The sequence below is a fragment of the Sycon ciliatum genome, chromosome 10 (assembly GCF_964019385.1).
Source record: "Sycon ciliatum chromosome 10, ocSycCili1.1, whole genome shotgun sequence".
In the NCBI taxonomy this organism is placed as follows: domain Eukaryota; kingdom Metazoa; phylum Porifera; class Calcarea; order Leucosolenida; family Sycettidae; genus Sycon; species Sycon ciliatum.
The window spans coordinates 22,516,492-22,536,867 of record NC_088652.1 but is presented as its reverse complement, the minus strand read 5'-3'; the positions used below and the strand labels follow the sequence as shown (position 1 = coordinate 22,536,867).

The following is a 20,376-nucleotide window of genomic DNA, read 5'->3' as shown; positions in this document are numbered from 1 at the left end:
TGCAACCACGGTTCCACCTTCCTAGTAACAAACAGACGTTCCCCCTACCTCCATATGTGCCAATTATATATATCTTATATGTTTCATTAAAGTATGTATTTACGTAGCCAGTAGCGCCCTTCTCGCGCTAGAAATTTTACCCAGGTCTTCACTTTCCATCGAAATATTAGTTGGTCCCAAAGAGGTTTGCAAGGTATTCAGATGTTGAGGTCAGACGTGCATTGTTTTCCTCTTATAATGTGCATGGCCTAGTCGCTGCGTATCCGTTCATACTTTATATTAAGTCGTTTGTGTTAGTAAGATGCGACCACCGTGCGTGTTCTGCGAAGATGGCGAGGCGAGAGCAGGCAAGCTCCTCAAGTGTCTTCACAAGGTGTGCAATGACTGTCTTCCAGCAAGCGTTCAAGAAGACGGGGGAATACGCTGTGCCAAGTGTCGACGTCTTACGCCATGTCCACCTCCTGCTCGCAGTCACGGTCAGGTTTTAGTTGATGACTCCATGTTCGACAATGCTCCGAATAGAAGTATTGGAATAAAGAAGGCGGACGCGAAAGATAAAGGTCTTCAAATCGTCGTAGATGAAAGTTTGAACACTGTTAGCGTTCGACCAGAATCAGAAGGAGCTGACGTGGACCGTTCAACCGTGCTGAGAGCCGAGGGTTCCCATAAGCAGATTCCTCATCACGGACGAGAACACCTTTGTCTCTATCACACCAAGATGGAGATGCGATACTACTGTACTCATTGTCTGGAGGTTTTGTGTGAAAAGTGCAAGGTCGAAATCAAACACGCCCATCATATTGATCAGATCAGCCATGTCCATGAAGCAGCCGCAGCACTAAGACACAGACTGACTGCGCGACTCCGCAATCTTGTCCCTGATGACAACGAAGAGGAAGTGAACCTAAGCATGCATCACGCAGGGGATCTCCTCGAAGCATGTGAATGTGACCTATTACTTCGAGTGTCCAGTATCAAGACAGAGATAAGCGATACGGTTAAGAAACAACTTCAAAAAGTGCAGAAGCGAAAGGAGGAGCTGATTAGCGAAGGGGAATTGCGTAGGAAGGAGCTAGACGACTATTACCGTAAGTCGGACAATGTGACAGGTGCTTTGCAACACCTACTTGCCGGACTCAGGCGTGCTCTAAGAAATGAAGACCTGGTCAAAATGCATCCTTGCTTAGATAAACCTCATAGAGAATCCGTGCGTTCAACTGAAGAAAAAATACGCTACCTATTGCGGAGGCCAACATTCACGCGCCAGAAACTTTCCGACTTGAAAGCATGCTTTGGCGTCATGGGTAAAGTCGTGGATAACACTGAAATCGATTTATCGAGTTGTTCATTTAGTAATCAGGTCTGTTATAACGGAATAGTGGGGGAAGTGGTACACATCGCTGCTTTAGTGAGGAACGGGCAAGGCCATCCATTGTCTGAAAGAGCATTGAAAGTCAGCAGCATTCAAATCTGGGCAACTCGAATTGAAGGTGGTTTTCCTCTGAAAGCCCCAGTGCTGGTTCCGATTTTAGGATTTAACCAAGGTGAAATTCACACATTTTTCCAGACTGACTGTAGTCAACCAGCTGAATTTTTCCTAGAACTGCTGCTCGATACTCCCTGTCCTTTTCCAGAACTTGAGTTTGTACCGTTGCGCAGGTATATTTCTATGTGTTCGCCTTTAAAGGTTTGGTATTATATGTACAAATCCAGTGCCATCTTCTTTGACCTACCAAGTAACTCTCCTTCCAGAGAGTACATAGAAGTAGCGCCAACTGTTATGTTAACAACCCATTCCCAGCCGATCCCGGGTGCCTCGTTGCACCAAGTGAAGTCGGGAGTTGCCGTGATACGAGCCATGGAGCCTATTCAAAAACGAGACTTTTCAGTAGCATTCTTTATTCAAAACTGCCCATCCACAAAACTAGACATAGGATTTACATGGGATTGTGTAGAGACTAGAGAGGATATGAGACTTGTTCTTGCGTCCTCCAATGAATCGCACTCCCCCTTTTTTCCTATTTGTAATTTTGTCACTAATGACGTCATACACGTAACACGCTGTCCCCACACGCTGGTTAAGTATAACATTGATCATTATTCTGAAGTTGGATCGCTGAAGAACAAGCACGAAGTGACCTTAGATTCAAATACGAGGCCAATCTTAATGTTGCGGGTGTTCTGCCTCGATACACAAATTAGTATTTTTGAGTTGGATAAAGAACAATTAAACGAAGAATTTCAAGATCGGATGAAGATAATAGGTACATTCTGACCCGTCCCATAGACCCGTTAAGTAATCAGTTAGCGCAAGTTATAATTTTTAGATCACCTGAGGGATAATTGTCTCGTTTGATGGCCTCACAATCATAAATATTTTGTCTGGTCTTGTCATTATTTTCATTCTGGTTTTATGAATTAGTACGGCGTTCGTTTTGTTTTTCGCTGAAATCGCCACCTTGATTTATGCAACCCGGCCAATAACCATAGCGAGTTGATCTAGTTAACTCCGGTGAATACATCACTATAATTATTGTCGATTTGCACATTAACTTCCGTGGAATTCGAAGAAATATTAATTGTGCCCCTAAAGCAAGAAAATTGTAACAATGATTGTAAGTCTGGCAACAAACAGAGGCAAGGTATAGTGGCAATTTGACACTAGAAGAGCAAGAGTGCCATTTGACAATACTCGGTGAAAACTGGTTGGAATGAATGTGAAAAAAGATATCCAAACATAAGAACTGACTTGTACATTGCCGTAAGGCGTAATACTGCGTTCTTCGAGGGAAGCTCATACTCTTCTAAGAATCTAAACAAATTATAACAAAGTTCGCGCGAAGGCAGCGTAAACTTAGTGCACAATCTGGTACCAACGATCTGGGCGGATTTACACTCAAACAGATAGTTAATATTTATATTATATAATAATAACAAAGCAGAGTCAGCGGAGGACGTTCAGGGTGGTTGTCACTCTGAGTTTCATGCTGTTAGGCAATCATCAGACAACTGATACTCGAGTCTACCCAACAGTATGCTTATAAACACATAGGGCCACAAGCATATACAAATTTAGCGCTAAATCTTGTGTAAGGTATGGCTAGAAAGCTGGCGCGGGCCAAGGCGCGACTGTAGAAGTGCTAGCAGGGTGGCGGGCAACAGGCAGGTGTGAGCATGAAAGCGCGGAAAGAGGCGATGGGGAGGCAGTGTACAGCAGATGGGTTAAGGTGCCAGGAGGATGGCGGGCAATGGGCCAGTGGGATCGCTAAGGGGTATTTGGGTGACGGGCAGGCGTGAGCATGGTGAGCAGAGTGGCATAGCCAACAACAGGCCAAGGGATGGTGTTATTACATTTATATTGGGGTGCTGAGGCAAAGTGCAGTACAGTACTTGGTCAGTTCATTTGATAGGTGTGAAAATTTCGAACTTATTCGAGAACTTATTCGAGATCATCTCAGACCGCTTGTTGAGCAGGAGCTTCAATATGTGTATGACAGGCAGGGCGGATTTCTTACTATATTGGACTTCAATATGTGTATGCCAGGCAGGGCGGATTTCTAACTATATTGGACTTCAATATGTGTATGACAGGCAGGACGGATTTCTAACTATATTGGACTTCAATACGTGTATTCCAGGCAGGGCGGATTTCTAACTATATTGAACTTCAATATGTGTATGACAGGCCGGGCGGATTTCTAACTATATTGGACTTCAATATGTGTATGACAGGCAGGGTGGATTTCTAACTTGCTACTTACTTTATAAGTGGGACCTGTGTGGGGTTGGCGGCTGGATCATGTCAAGTTACACATGATAAAGTCGAGGTCTGCCCCATGGATTCTTAGAATTCAAACCTAACGTAACGGAATTGTTACAACACCGAATCTTAATTAATTTTTTTGAAATTATTCATTGTGTCAATCAGCGAATTGTAAATTCAGCAATTCTACTATATATTTTGGGGAAAGTGGCAGGCCAGCGAAACCCTGAAAAAGAAACAAACTTACCCCGACAAAGATTAGATGAAATTACCATTTTAGTAAGTGTTAGCTTTCACGAGCGTTTCGCACCATAGTTTTGTGACAGGCTTGAGAAATATTCTGCCTTGAGTTTGAGACAGGTCACTATCATGAACAAGAGCATGGTATGCATGCATGCATATCAGCGGAGAAAGATTTGCGCCCAAAGTTCCACCTTCCTTGGTACATTCAGTCGTTCTCCCCACCTTCCACATGTGCCAGTACTATATTTTAGATGTTTCATTATAATTATGAATCTACGTAGCCAGTAGCGCCCTTGATGCGCCAGCAATGTCTATCACGCAGTGAGGTCCTCACTTTCGAATAAGGTTTGTTGCTAATCAGATGTTGAGCTCAGTTGTGCTTTGTTTCCCTTCATGGTGCACATAGCATAAGCATAGCTTATCTGTTCATAGTTTTAATCGTTTGTGTTTGCATGATGTGACCACCGTGTGTCTTCAGCTAAGATGGGGTCGAGAGAGCACGCAAGTTCCTCAAGTGTCTTCACAAGGTGTGCAATGACTGTCTTCCAGCAAGCGTTCAAGAAGATGGCAGAATACGCTGTGCCAAGTGTCGACGTGCTACGCCATGTACACCTCCTGCTCGCAGTCACGGACAGGTTTTAGTTGATGACTCCATGTTCGACAATGTTCTAGGCCTCGACCAAATATGCTTGCGCATATTTCCGCATATTTTGTGAGACAGTTCACATAATGAGCGTTAGCATGCTAACGCGAGTTAGCAGCCAGCCCAGCGAGCTGGCCCAACCTGGACGCATGCGCGAATCACGTGGGCACGCGCCATTCAAAATCCTGTACAATGTCTCTTTCATATCATTGCTGTTTGGACTTTCGAGCGTGCAACTTACTTGCCGAACAGGTGTTCTCAAAACATTTTCTTTTCGTTAGACTTTCAAGCTTGCATTCTCGTATCTCTACGTTTCAATTCAGACTTCAATGACGCCTGTTGGTGCCTGCACAAGATCGTAACCAAAAACACGTTAAAAACCAGCTACAGCTGCATGAGAATTGTAGCCTCCATGATAAAAGGCAACAACGCTACAATGCTTCAGCCACGGCCGCGGCGAGCACATTGAGCCATGCAACAGCCGTCTCTAGTCATTCTGCCCGATCAAAGGGGAATGCCAGTAGACTGACGTCATACACCAGGCACATGTGTCATCCCCCACCGGAGACCAAGACATACACTGGATTGACAGCCAACACATTCAAATCGCGCTACAACAACCACTCATCAACCGGCATGACATATACACTACATCGACGGTGCTCTACAAGCTCGTTTAGGATCTTGAAAACACTGAGCGCAACTTTGAAATCAGCGGGAAAGTAAAAGATCGCGCCCCATCCAACAGCAATATCAGCAAAGGATGCAGCCTGTGCCACACTTAATAGAAAAGCGAGTTGGTATAAAAGGTCACTGGCTGGGTTATAAAGTGACATAACGTGTCTGGCGTGCTATGAGATTGGCATGTGTGTGTGTGACCGTGTGTGTGTGGTGCATGTGTTTGTGTGTGGCGCGTTTGTTACAGTTTTGCGTACATCTTTGTGTGCTTAGGTGCGATATTGCGGGAGGATGGAGTGTGTGAGAGCGAGAGGCTGTGTGCGTATTAGTGTGAGACAGTATGTGTAGATTAGTGTGGAAGCGTTTTGAGTGTGCGTGTTCATGTTTACCATAATTATGCACAAGCGCACATTGAGGTGTTGATTCTGGTACATCAGAGGGTAATGAGATGTTGATTATCATATTGTCTGCACTGGATGAAGCTATCTCCTCCGCTTGCCTTCATCAACCTTCGCATTCTCTAATCTCCTTATGTTGTCTTAAGATTGGTTTTGCCATGAAACTCTGAGTAACAACGAAGCAGCCCTATTTTACTTCCTTTTGCGTACCTCTTGCGGACTTCGCTCTCCCCATTACTGGAATTTGAGCACTATTGCGCGTTAAGGCGCACTGCCTCTGTGTGTCTCTTCCTGAGATATTCAGTCAGTTTTTAGTCTCACCAGTGTCCACATCTGGCTGCGTCCAACTACCCTTCAATTTTGGTGCTGTAACTTTGCTGTATATTTCTCTGCGCATGCCAGTATAGTATAAACTGATTTAAGCGACCACCCCACGGTGCAAGCATAAACGGTCGTTAAAGCCAGGTGGTCTTCAGAACCAGGTCCCACAGTGTCTGTGTAGAACTGTCGGTGTATGCGAAAAACGGTCGTTAAGAGCAGGTATTCGCTAAACCCAGAGGTCGCTTACACCAGGTTTTACTGTATATATGGAGCGAGAAAGGCTCCGTTACAGTAAATCCAGCACACCGAAGCCGCATGTTTTCTAAATTGACTATAAAACTTGTGCTTAATGCTGAACAGTTGCACAGCAAAACTCTGAGCTCCTGAGAAGCAGATGTAATCGGCTGATTGTAGTTCATAATAAATATTTATACTGCGTCCAATACCTTTTTTGTTGTTGTGTATGCTTGCATGTGTGCACGTGTGTGCGCGCGTCTATGTGTCCATGTACTGGTATGTGATTGCTACTGTGTGTCTTCTTGTACGTGTGCAGTTAACGTTATGTTTGTACGCACGTGCATATTTGAACTCTCCTTGCAACACCATCAGTCTGTCTAAAAGAAGGGTCTAGTGTGCACAAGTGACAAACTTGCATACAGTATGTAGCCACGGACTATTGTGAGTCGGCAAATTGTCTCATTTCGTAAACTAGTGCCTTTCGGTTCTCATGACAGTGAATCGGAATTCGTCTGACTAAAATAGGGATTTTCACTCACAAAGCAACTGTTCAGTACATGGGGTTGTGTCTACCAGAGCAATCACACTCACCACCGTAGTGGTTTTCCAGAAACGAGTCGAAGACAACCACACTCGCAGCTACATAATTGATTTAGCTGAAAACAAAACAAAAATCGATAAAGTCAAAGGAGTGCCAGCATGCGAGAGAAACACAAATTTGAACACAAAGTGGAATGCTTGAACGACTAAAACCGACATCAGTTCTTGGCGAGACAATACAGGTTGATAGGTCTATGCCTGTGTTGTCAACGATCTTGCCTATGTTAGCAATCTGGCTTAGAAGCTTGGGGTCTAGACACAGTCCGCGAGACCATCTCGCGCAACTGGCTGCATCAATGGGTAGCTTGGCACTTCCCAGAACCTTTGGCAAGTGGGGAGGAATTTTGAGTATATCGGTATCACTTGGAAAGGCGTGAGCTGCTTTGAACGTGCTCCGGTATTGGCTTAGGCCGTTATCACACTGCGTTTGTTTGAGTCACGTTTGCGTCTGAGTTTGCGTTTGAGATTGGAAAACTCAAGACGTGATTATCATACTATACTTGTGATTTTCAGCGCGTTTGCGTTAAAATCTGTGCGTGCGGGAAAATACAAAAATGTGGGGAATCGATCTCGAGGTGGCCGTGGATGTTGAATTTATTTTCCTGAGATCGAGAAGTGTTCTGTTCCTGCTCCTATGTCCTTTGTCAGTGGTGCTGGGGGAATGGGAGTCGATGGGAAGACTGTAGCCGTTACGTTGCCTGTGTTAGGGTGGCAGTTCCGTTGTTGAGGAACATCGTCCAGCTAGGCTACTCGCCGCCAACTAGTCAGCGCAACCTCAGCCAGACAGCCACGAGCTCGCATCAGCTCCATGCCTGGCGAATCCAAAATCAATCAATCAGTACATGTAGTAGAAGTACCCTCGCCGGCCTCAGCAACTAGATGGAAATGAAGATTTGAAAAGCACACTTGAGAATCACTTGAAAACACTCAAAAGCAATGCAGGAAGTGCTGCGAGAATGTGGTTGCATCATCGGAACAACACAGCGAGATGAAAGTGGTCGAGCCTGCTGGGCGGGTGTCTCGCGGCGTCCTCGCCGATATAGGGCGCAATCGCCGCAGACGGCCGAACGCGTCGCCCATGGGTCGCCAGTATTCTACTGAAACCGAACTAGCCAAGGTGTCAGCAGTATGGGGATATGAAGGTGCTACATACGCATGGCCTCGATCTGTCATGCTGTATGCACAGTGCCGTCATCACGGCAAAGTGGACGTTTCCTGCAAGCCGCGCAAGCAGTTTCTCGTGCTCCTCTGGGACGAGCGTTACTGGAGCTTTGCGAACGACTACCCCTTCTCCGTGCGTCCCCCCGGCGACGGCTTGTTGCATTTCGGCTGCTATGACGGCGTTGACATGGTGTACACGACGAACAGAACTAAGCTGGCGGTCGCCGACATTGTGGACTTCCACCCACGCTACAACAAACGCATGCCCAAGAGAGGACACCCGCACCAAGCGTTCATGATGAGCAGTGGCGAGCCGCCATACCTGGTCGGCTTCCGGCCGCTGCTCATGAAAGACGTGAACTTGCTGAGGTCGTTTTCGCGCAGCAGCGACATACAGCAGGCTCTCACTGAGCCTGGTGAATGCTTCTGCAAGAAGTATGTCCAGCCGCTGAAGGTCCCTTTTGAGAATAGGCACCGCGTGCGGGTGTCTGCGCTCGTCAGCAACTGCATTTTCCATGGCGCCGTCGCCCGTAAGAAACTGCTCCAGTACTTGATGAGCACGATCCAGGTGCATAGCATGGGCGGCTGTTTTCATAACCACGCCATGCCAACTGGGCAGAGTGTCAACGCCGTGCTGGGCCAGTACTTGTTCAACTTTGCCGTGGAGAACTCTATTTGCCTGGACTACATCACGAAGAAGTTCCACCAGGCGCCGGTCGCAGGCACAGTACCCATATTACTGACCCTGGATAACATGCCCGGGTATGAGTTTGTGGCGCCCATTGGGACACTACTACGTGGATATATCTCGCTACACGAGCATACAGGATGCTGTTAGGTTCATCAACGACTCGTCGTCTTCGGCGCAGGCGTACTACCATCACCATAGTTACCGCGGTGAACCAATCAACAGCACGCTGCTATCGCACACATTCAGAACTAGACTGTGCGCTGCCACTGAGGATGATCTGAGCGAGTGGTGCGACATTGTCAAGCGCATGGAGACCCGGAAAGGGCGCGAGCGGATCCTGCAGAAGACGTACGCCAACTACTACCGCGAAACGATACCGCGCCAGTGCGCGTCGCGGGGCTCCATGGCCAGACATGTGCCGAAAACGGGAGCTGATGGTCGTCTGCTCTGCTGGGCTGCTGTTGCCATTGTGTTGCTTGGGTCGTTGACGTGCCTTGGCTGTAGAGCTAACACTGTTGATCAGAACAATGAAGACTGATCGTTGGTGAAGGTGGTCTATCGTTTGTGAACATATCGTGGCAACCAGTGAGTAATAGCTGTATTTCTAATTGCTAGATCTAGACATTTTCGTGCGCTTCTTAATTTCGCATTGCGGAGCCGCATCAAGTTGACTAGGACACATACTAAACCGAGTTTACCAAGTTTATGTATGTACGGAAGGTACCGGTACGATGGCCCGGTTTGCACGTACGAAAACTGATTTGCAGGTGAACAGGTTTTTATAGATGAGATCATGCAAAAGCTATTGTGAAAGAGTTCTCACAGTCTTGATTTACAGCGCTGGTTTAAGGTGTGCATCACACTCCGCAGCGCCATACCGATAGCTGGAACAGTGGAAGCTGGATAATTCTTCTGGCTTTTGCCAGCACTTGAGCTTGATTCACCGAACTTGATTTTTGAGGTACTGCTTGTCTGCAGCCTGCAGGCACAGAATGATATTAGTGTTGAATGGCTTGCAGTAACTGTTGTTAGTTTCAAAATTTTGTCAGTGTGGCACACGTGGAAGATTGATATTCCAGTATCCTTGCTGTGCATGAATGCATGCCGACTCAGGCCGCGGCGTAGCCTGCATGGGGTACGGGGGGGGGGGGGGGGGGGAGTAGCATGTGCACCCCCTAAAGATGTCGCCCTAGGTTCAGCATGTACATAATGACCACGAATGACATGCACCAGCCATCCTACGCATATGCGGCCGTGCACCCCCCCCCCCCTAAAAGGGGGACCAGCTACGCCCCTGCGATCGGCCTTGTAAGCACTGTAGTGTATGTCTACTAGTCCTCTCAGTAGGGACTCGGGTTTAGACCAACGTACAGGCGTTTTCTGATTCACGACATACCGTGTATGGAGCGGAACGTGGTTGAAAATCAGAATGGAGCGCATTATGCGAGCTGTGAGGGTGCTTAGCTGAAGACGTTTCCGAAGCACGAAATCAAAATATTCGATGATCTTCGAAGCTTCGTCTTTGACCAAGTTTGGTCCTTTCTCTTCATGCTTTTCTTTGTTCCGTGTGACTAAACACAACATTGCGGACCTGCAACCTCCAAGCTATCTGCACTGTCAGCCCTTGAACCCAGAGTTTTTTAACCTGATTTTTATTCTACAGGTTTGATTTTGCCTATAAGGGCATGTTCGATTGGTAGGATCGATTCAGGATCCGGATCCGCCACTGGATTCACTCCCTGATCCCTTTTGATTGGTCGGATCCGGATCCGGTCAACCCACCTACCGGTAGCTCTGGGCCAACAGGGTTGACCTATCCAAATGTGACCTTTGTGGGTACATGTATATGGCGGGTAAAAATCATTTTTTGTACACTTTGTGGTACGCCCACACTTGGACCGAGATCCTCTTGATTCTTGTTGACTTTTCGTACGACGCATGTGCATGCGATGAGTACGACTTTCACCCTTTTGGGTGACCTCAGGTGGATAGTTGCTTCATAACTCGTTTCGATGTGATTTCTATTTTAAAATTACCTGGTATTTGATAAGAAAAGGGTTTGCTCCCCACACCGGAGCTCGCGCTATTCCGCCGACTTTACTTGACACTTGACTGACTCACGACTGCCATCCAGAGCACACGAGAAGTCCATCGAACCTTCGACTCGGCAAACCTGCAAGAAAGCACCACTCCCTGCTCAATACACAGTGTTTCGGGGAGTTCACCCCTCATCAGTTGAGCTTGAGTAGGCTGAGGAAGATTGTGCCTGAAGAGCACTACTTATTATAGTGCTCTCCAGGCACAAACATCACCAGGGATACAAACTTATAGAGACGCTCCGTTTCCAGCGCGACAAACACCTCGTGAACACCAGATAGCAGCGTGAGTCAGTGTCGCTCCTGGACGGTGAGACATAATGGTATTTAAATATCAAAGTTTTTCACAAAACGAAATAATTTTCGTTATGGGGTGGGAGGGGGCAGGGTTGACCAATTTCGTTTCAGAAAACATTGATACATGTACACGGCCAAAGGAGCAGTGACACACTTGCGACTTTTGCATGTATTGTGTCAACATTGTTTACGTTCTTAGGGGGAGGGGGGGTCGGGTCCAAACTAAATAATTTGTTTGGAGAAAAAAGTTGGACATTCACGGACGGCCCCTAATATGTGTTACTTCCTACACAGCACACTTGGTCAGATTAAAGAAAAGTACTTAGAAGTACATGTATCACCAGTAAATATCAGGTCACAAATCAGGTCAAGCAGATAAATACTCAGGTCAAGTTGGCATAATAATAATTATTGCGATCGCTGGTCAAATTTAAAAAAGATTTAAAAAAAGCAGATAAATAATCAGGTGAAGCAGATAAATACTCAGGTCAAGTTGGCATTATAATAATTATTACGATCGCTGGTCAGAGCGGGGCATGCAGCAACAGTAAGCCAGGGAGAGAGCAGTACTGCCAGCAGGGAGTACAGGCACAATGAGAAGTATAAAAAGTTTTTGCCAGCTAGCTGGCCTCTGCGTACACCGCAGACACACCCACACACAACAGAAAGATTCAAATATACAGATCACAGTAGTAGTGTGGTCTTTGTTCACTCACGGTGGAAGATGGAAGAGCTTAGCGTAGTGTATAGATGAGCATGAAGAAGGGCATGCCACCTCACGCATATACATGTACACGTATGTACCAGACCAACATGATACAAGAAGTGAACCACTGTGGCGAATGGGGCCGCCGGATAATTAACCAGCCCGAAGATGGCGGAAAAAACCTCAGGACCCCGGCGGAGGCACAACCCTGAGGAAAAACCGGTTAGAATAACCCCATAAGTTAAATGAACAAAACGTAGCCTGCAGGACATATCCCGAAGTGAGAATAAAGGTGTGTGAGGCTCATCCGACCACAAGTCTCGGAGTCAGAGTCACACAAACGCAAGAGTGATTAACTAACTTGATAAGAGAGAGAGAGTGAAAGTGTGTGTGTGTGTGTGTGTGTGTGTGTGTGTGTGTGTGTGTGTGTGTGTGTGTGTGTGTGTGTGTGTGTGTGAAGGGGGGGGGGGGGGGGGAGATAAGATAAAACATTGGGGTGATTCAGCCATAGTGTGAAATGTAACATAGTGAGATGTAGCTTGGAGCGACGGCACCTCAAACAAACACAGTCCGTGTCACTTCTCACGTCATTCACTATCCGCCACGGCCAATCCGGCAAACGGATTGCGGGTGGCCGGAGCGGCTGCAGCCGCACGTGACGCTACCCCATGACAGGAACTATCATCTGCTGACGATGCGGCAGCACTGGAGTTGCTGCTAGTACTAAGCTGTGCCAACAGGTTAAGGCTCAACTCATCATGGTCCAAGCCCTCCAGTTGGACTGCAACAACGCTCTTTAGTTCGGGATGGCACATCCATTTCGCTAAGTCTTCAGTGTATTTCGGCGGTCGTACGAACAGTGCTATTCTGCCGTCTGTCGCCAGGCGCAGAATATGATTCGCGGCACGGTAGGTATCGGGACGGGCGCCCTTTGCGGTATGGAAACCCCTTTCCTCCGCCCACTTCTCACAGACGTCCCACGCGGACCAGGTGTGGCCGTCACAACGAAGTGAGCTGGAACTAGCGTGGCCGTTGCACGGCGGGTTTGTTGAACTTTCGACGCATGCATCGGATTGTGGAGGAACAGTCGGGCATGTTTCACTTGTTTTCTTGGCCAGTCCCAGTCGGTACAGCAAATTACATCCCAGGCGCGCCGCCAGATAGCCGACGGATGTATATGGCTCACGCACTTGGGAAATAGGGTACATTCCGGACAGGATCTGTAGCTGTTTTTCAACACGTGACGGAAAGACTAGGCCAGGTGAGTCGCACAGGCGGATGTGCGGTGTGAGAAAGTGCGTCTGAAAGTGCTTCGTGTGGCCGGGTGTGCGCGACGCACTTACAACTTTCTTGCCAATCAAGCTATTGAGAATGGAGGACTTACCCACGTTGGGATGGCCGACGAGACCTATTGTAATAAAGGACGGCGGTGAGGATGCTGTTGCCGCTGCCGTAGCTTCATGGCCACCGTTGGTACCGTTGCTGGAGTATGTGGTATGCTTACGACGCCGGCTATGACGTACTCTCTCTTCGTGCACTGATGCTGCTGTTATTCCAGCATCGTCGCACAATTCAAACTTTGAGAGTTTATCCGTCCAACCGGACAGCATACTGTGATCGGCCACCACATTGGCCAGGGCCCGGATCAGCTGACGGGCACCTTGTACGCAGATCATGCGCCGCTTAGCGCCGCACCGGGCGTGCGACATCAGACCCTTGGCGTCGGAGCGCTGGCTGCTGCTCTGGTTCCCCGGGCGTGCCGTGTAGAGGACGACGTGAAGTTGCGGGAACAGTCCATAAAAGTACTCACGCCACGCCAGTACCACACTCGCCGGCACCAAGTCTATCTTGTTCAGCACTAGCACGAGCGTTTTGTTCAGTTCATGTACGACGTGGCGGTACAGGGATGGTGGGAAGTGCAGGATGGGATGGCGTGCATCGGCGATAACCACTATTACATTCGACATCTCCAGCACACGCCACAGCTGCCGCCAAGTCTCCAGGTTCCGCTCAAAGTAGCTTAGCGGATGGCCGTGTGTATCAGCCATGAGCCGGTCAATGTACTCATTGAAGTAGCGCTGCTCCTTAGCTTCCAGCTGCTGCTTGCTCAGGCTGTATTGCCAGTTGGGACGAACAGGCATGTCGATGTGCTCCATACTTCCATAGATATCTTCATAGGACACTTCCAAGTCTTTTTCTGCCAGGGTTTGCAATGGCTGACGCGACTCCCGCTTGCGCTCCTCAATTTCGCTGGCACTTTCTTGGGCAAACATCAGTTTTTATCTGTCTTGACGCCTTGTCTCAGCCACGGCATCGCCTACTTCGAACTTGGGCTCAAATTTATCTGCAATCTTGGCACTTTCAGACGTGACCAGTGTTTCTTCATCTTTATCTGAGTCAGATGGCGAGTCTGAGCGTATCTCCAGCTTCTCTTTGGCAGGCTCCTCGTCGTCCTCTCGGAATCGCTTCACATCTCGCTTTCGCTGGAGCTGGGCTCTCTTCTGCTTGCCACTGAACGGTTTTCGACGACTGTGTTGAGGCATTTTCAACAATGTCAATAAATGCAGATTGCCTGGAAAGCACCACAATCCACCAGAACTGGAGGCGAGAATCCAGAAAGCAAAATTCTTCTTTCACCTTGAACCGACAATATAGCACTCTGTCACCTGGTTCTAGAGGTCTGCGTTCAGAAACAAGGAGTTATAAAACACAAAGTATTGAATCAACACCAAACGGAACCGATTTCTTCTTCACTACTGACTTGTGTAACGTAACTGAGAGAATGCTAGTTCCCGCGCTCACCTTTATACCAGGTTGTTGGCGTGGGTGAAGTACGTGAAAGGGCTACATGATCCGCGACGCTTAGAATCTGAGCGTACATGTACGTGCAAGCCATAGTCTAGGAGCAAGATCACCGTATCCAGCTGGGCCTCGCCATTGTTGTTTCTCCATTGTGCTCTGCGTTGCCACGCGTATCCTAGGACCCATTGACGTCACACTATAAAATTAACAGCCCCGTTACAGGGTGCGACCCCGTTATTATTATTATTCTTACATGACAAGTAAGCCTGGACTGTGCTGACTGCTGAGCTCCCACTAGGCCTTGACGGATTATGCTAGCATAATTTTTCGCATAATTCCTACCAAAATCGAATAATCGCCTAATTCAAGGCAAATCGCATACGAATTGCATAAATAATGGAATAATCCGCCTGTTCGTACCAAATTCCATAGAGTTGTACATGTTCTACAAGTACAAGTGGATACACCAGGAAGTCGTAGGTTTACGACTCCCTTGATACCATGTTCAGTCCATTACAATCAGTGATGGTCGCAGCTACAATTGTAGGTCGGACGGTGCGTTGACCCCGTTGAACTTTTGCTACTACAGTACAATGCCCTATAAAAAAATCCCCTGTTATTTTGCACAGAACCATCATATACATTAGCAGCATATGTGAGCATAATGCGGCATAATATGATAACTTTTAGCATAAAAATAGCATAATTCTGCAATTTTTTCAGCAATGCGAAAAGCATAATTTCACGAAAATATTAGCATAATCCGTCAAGGCCTAGCTCCCACGTACATGTACGTGCACGGTATGGTCACTCATGTCTAGTGGCTGAGTCACGTAGATCTAGGTGAGTTTGAGTGCATTATGCAGTCTATGCCAGCTCGCGCTGCACTTCACCCTCTCAGAAAACAGATCCATCATGACTAGTCATGACTGCATCCTGCTAGTACTAATGAGAAGTGTGTGTGGTGATGGGGATCCAAGGGCGTAGGGGGTGTGGTGACGTCACGTTTCTTGACACCATAATTATTATGCCTACCGCTCGAGCTCTCTATTTCAGTACTTGTACTTCAAGTAGTACTAGTGCGTTGAAGTCGTGTGACTCGTGTTCTTTAACCTCCTCTCAAACAACCACTAGCCATCAGGAAGATCGTTACTAGTAAAATCCATATACCCGCAAGCCGAAAAATTCGCCAAAAACGAGATTTATCGAAAACTCGCTAAGCTTTCGCCAATTTTGGAGGATTCCTTTGAGAATCGCCGAAACCCTTCCAAATCTTCCAACATTTCACCAATTTTGAAGCCAGTATGCTTTGTGTGTGTTTGGGGGGGGGGGTGGTAGGGGAGAAAGCAATAAATTCACGAACAAAGCCAGCAAGTTCTGAATAGATATTCTTTCAGTAGAGTTCAGTTGCAACTCTGATTCTCTCTATTTCTCAATTCTAGTTACTCATAACACTGGAGCTCATACACTTCCCACAGAGTTGACTTGACAACATTCTTCTTATAATAATTATTGCACAAGTCACTATCACTAATTCTTAGTTCTGTGTATAATTCGTAGGGTCTAAGATAGTGCCAGAGGATCGAATTATGTTGCGAGATAACAACTGTGGTAGGTGATGATTCCATTATCCTAATCATTCTGTCACTGGTTCCCACGAATTGGCTAGTGCATTGTTGCTGAGCCGCAAAGATGAAAGCAGACATGACGAAAACCACTTGCTCTCACGTGTGATTTTTAACCCCAGTCGTCGTTCCAATAGAACCCGGGAATGGATCAACTACTAGAGTTTTCACCAACACGCCACCGATTCCTACAATTGTTATCCTATTCCAATTGTGATATTTTGCACATCTTCCTTATACCGTTTTAAAAGTCGTAAGTGGTGCACCAACATGGCGCTGGACATATGTATGACGGTGGTATCTCTCAGCTCACATACTCTGGTCATATTCCTCTCAGTGACGTTAAAAAGAAATCCTCACATCCTCTAAGCCATGTTGCTCCCAGTGACGTATAATCCCTGGTCAGTGTGCGGCTGTATGATGCGGCCACCATGTGTATTCTGCAGAGATGGAGTTGATAAAGCAGGCAAACTCCTCACGTGTCTTCACATTATCTGTATGGAATGCCTGGCAGCCAGTGTTCAGCGAGACGGGAGAATACGTTGTGCCAAGTGTCGTCGGTCTACGACATGTCCACCTCCTGGTCGAAGTCACGAAGAGCAGTTGGTGGACGATTCCATGTTCGACAATGTTCCATGTGATCTTGTAGATGAAGTTCATCCACTTCGTAATTGCGAAGAGATGCAACTTGATACAATTCCACCAGATTCAAGCAGCTCAATCCAAAGTCGCCATAAAACGATACCTCTAAAGGGGCGAGTGCACCATTGTCCTGTCCACAGCAAGATGACCATGCGATATTATTGTGCCGAATGTAGAGAGGTTCTGTGTGAAAAGTGTAAGCTCCAAAGCAAACACGCTTCTCATACAAATCAGATTCGCGATATAAGTGCGGAAGCTGCAGTTGTACGTAAGAGACTGACGGAGCGTCAGAGAAAGATATCGCCTGAAGACAAGGAAGAAGAAGTGGAAGCAGGCATGAAACGCGCTGGTGATCTCATTGAAGCATTTGGCTGTGACCTCAACGGAAAAGTAGCTGATATCAAGAGCTTGATACATGAACACTGCGACGAGCAACTTCACTGGATCAAGCAACGAAAAGAAGACCTGATGAACGAGGTGGAATTGCAAAGTAAGAAGTTACGGGAGCTACGGGCTCACACATTTGCCGAGTACAATGGAGTTTTCTTCCAACCCAATGCTTTGAAGGCCATCAGCAAATCCTCTCTGAGGAATGAAGATCTCCTCAAAATCCATCCACACTTGACTGAAGTTCTTAGAAGTTCTTTGCAGTACTTCGGCGACAAGAATTATTCTCTGATGCGGAGATTAGCGTTTGAGTGCCAGAACCTTTCTGGTTTGGCAGGCATTATCGGCACTACAGGAGAGGTCGTGGACAACACTGATAACGATTTGTCCAGGTGTGAATTTTCCGAACAGAACAATATGTACATCGGTTTTGTAGGCGAGGGGACGAAAATTACAGCTTTGGTAAACAATTGGCAAGGCAATCCCATATCTGAGCCCGCATTGAAAATCTGCAGTGTTCAAATCTAGGCACCTTAAATCCAAGCTACGATGACCCCAGTGCCCGTGCCGATATCAGGTTATAGCAAAGGTGAAGTGCGTGCTCACGTTCTGTGTACTGAAGCGGCTGTTTTCCTTCTGGAAATCCGCTTGGATAGTCCTCGTCCATTGCCAAAACTGCAAGGATACGAGTTGATCGACGATTTGCGCACATGCAGCCCTTTGAATGCCAAACTTTTGGTTTACGGATGCAGGTTCTAGAGGTCTGCGTTCAGAAACAAAGAGTTATAAAATACAACTACCAGATTGAAACGCACTCAATATCGCGATTGAAAACTGAATCAATGCTTTTATTGTTGCTTGAGCTTTTATGCTTTTCTCGTGAAGCCTACGCGTCGCCAAGCACAGCGCCACGTTTTTATTTTGCTTGCCCGTACAAGACGTCAAGAGGATTCAGCACAGCAACACGTGCACTTGTCCACATTGCATTGATCCTAGCCAACGTAGTACGTACACCATGTACCACGCATGGTACCGTTGGTACCGGTATACCACGTAAGCGCCCTGCACTTATCGCCTAAGCGTATTCGAGTGGCGCTGATTTAGAAAAGCGATCCTGTCAGCTTTTCTATTATTGTGTTCACATGGCGCCACCTAACGACACCGCTATTCAGACACGTTGTCTACGTAGCTACGTAAGTTTCTACGTAAGATGCTAGGTACCTGGCCCTGGACCATAGAGCTACTCCATGGCTCCTACCATCGTGCATCGCGCGGCCGGCTGGCCGCATGCGTGTGTATTGCAGACTTTTTGTTGTTGCCTTTTCCGATGTGCATGCACGAGGAACTTCCTTCTTTGGAACTGCTTCTTGCATGAGCTGTTTCGGATATTTTCGTCTCCTGGCCTGGCTTATTTCGTTTCGGCGCTGCTGCGACCTCCTTCCGCTGAATATCACTCAATGACAGGTGAGTTGACCAGTTCCCTTTGATTCATTTGCTTGTGTTGACTCTTTCATTCACGAAAAGTGTGCTGATTTTGCGCGGAATGCAATAAATAATGGAAAAGCTGACAGGATCTCTTTTCTAAATTTAGCTTTTCCGCTGCCGAGGCCTCCTTTTACGGAATACTCGATGACAGGTGATCTCTGAGTTGACCGGTTTCCTTCGATTCATTTGCTTATTATGCTCACCCTTTCATTAAATTTTACGGAAACGTGTGCTGATTTTATTCGGATTTAGACCCATTTTTATCTATTTGCCCTTGTCTACAGTGTGCGAAGAACGCGAGTTCACCTTCTTGGCGGTAAGGCTTATGTTAGATGTGTTGTCGAAATACTCATATTCATTGTACATTAGTACGTTACAAGTAATGCACTGGTCAGTGGCATACTATCGTTGGCAGTTCCCAATCTGGAGGGAAAGGTTCAAGGACCCATTGACCGAGTTTGCAAAATAAATTCGCATATCAGGGAAAATCTCCAGAGTCTGGCTTTATTGATTTGCGAGTACCGCCGAGATTGCACTGCCCCAAATACACTTTCGTGCCGCCAAAGCAAGAATTACGATCTGCAATCTGTTTGTAGTACCTGCAAGAATGTGGAGTACATGTATCGTACTTTCTCTGTTGCTGTTTCAGTTGCCGTCATGTTGCTAAAGAAAGGTTCAGTAGAGAGGTTATTTATTTATTTATTTATTTATTTATTCAACATCTCCTGGCCCGTCCGAAGACTGCCAATAAACATGAGAGGTCAGGTGATAGCCAACCACGGCAAGCTAAAAGGGAAAAAAAGAAAGATGCTGTCAGAGAGGGAAAGGAGATAGGGAGAGAAAAAGAAAGGGAGGCACATTAATAATACATGGGATCACTTCGGATGAGACAGTGTGGAAAGCTGGACTGTGAATTTCCTGATATCCTGGCATGTCTTAATGCTAGTAGGCAGGTTAGACCAAAGGGAGTATGCTGAGAAGAAAGGGGATTTCAAAAACAGAGAGGAACTAGCTCGGGGCAGTGATAAGGCATTGCGTGTTGGTCTAGTGGTAACAAACCAGTTGTACTTGGCAATATGTTTCGGGACTTGGGCTAGGAAGATTTTTTGCACAAGGATACAAAGATGCTGCTGATGTCGGGCAAGAAGAGGGTGCGTGGAAGCAAGTTTATAAAGACAAAGGGAGGCAAATGTTTGGTCTTTTCGAAACAGAATTTTCAGAAGCAAGCGTTGATGTACCTCCAGTCTGTGGAGTAAAGTCTGAGACAACCCGCACCAAGCTATATCGCAATAGTCAAATATAGGCAAAATGTACGACTTAAAGAACAATTTTCTGCAGTTATCATTCAAGTGTTGGCAGTGGGGTTGTAGCATACCTAAGGACGCACTCGCACGCTTGCACACAGACTGGACTTGTGGAGACCAGGAGAGTTGGCGGTCGAGAATAACGCCCAGGTGCTTGTGCTCGTTAACAACTTTAATAGGTGTACTATTTAGACCAGGAAAATACAGAAGTTGAGTGGGGGGCGAGGGAGAGAAGAACATGGCCTCGGTTTTGGCGAGGTTAGGCTTCAGTTTCCAGGTTTCCATCCATGTTACTGT

The 20,376-nt window shown here is 46.9% G+C and overlaps 2 protein-coding genes across 2 annotated transcripts; one reads left to right on the top strand and one right to left on the bottom strand.

Annotated features, from left to right (window-relative positions):
• Window positions 1-7,871: 7,871 nt before the first annotated feature.
• On the top strand, window positions 7,872-8,882 carry LOC135826751 (alpha-(1,3)-fucosyltransferase 11-like). The gene has a single exon (XM_065339353.1). It carries the CDS (start codon window positions 7,872-7,874, stop codon window positions 8,880-8,882), a length of 1,011 nt encoding a protein of 336 aa, XP_065195425.1.
• Window positions 8,883-12,406: 3,524 nt separating this feature from the next.
• Window positions 12,407-14,596, bottom strand: LOC135825970 (guanine nucleotide-binding protein-like 1). Its single transcript, XM_065338607.1, has one exon. The coding sequence runs from the start codon at window positions 14,105-14,107 to the stop codon at window positions 12,422-12,424; it is 1,686 nt and encodes a 561-aa protein (XP_065194679.1). The 5' UTR covers window positions 14,108-14,596; the 3' UTR covers window positions 12,407-12,421.
• Window positions 14,597-20,376: the final 5,780 nt, after the last annotated feature.

What these genes read in the sequence shown, in the direction of transcription:
- LOC135825970 (XM_065338607.1), bottom strand. Translation starts at nt 14,107, where the DNA reads ATGTTTGCCCAAGAAAGTGCCAGCGAAATTGAGGAGCGCAAGCGGGAG.
- LOC135826751 (XM_065339353.1), top strand. Translation starts at nt 7,872, where the DNA reads ATGAAAGTGGTCGAGCCTGCTGGGCGGGTGTCTCGCGGCGTCCTCGCC.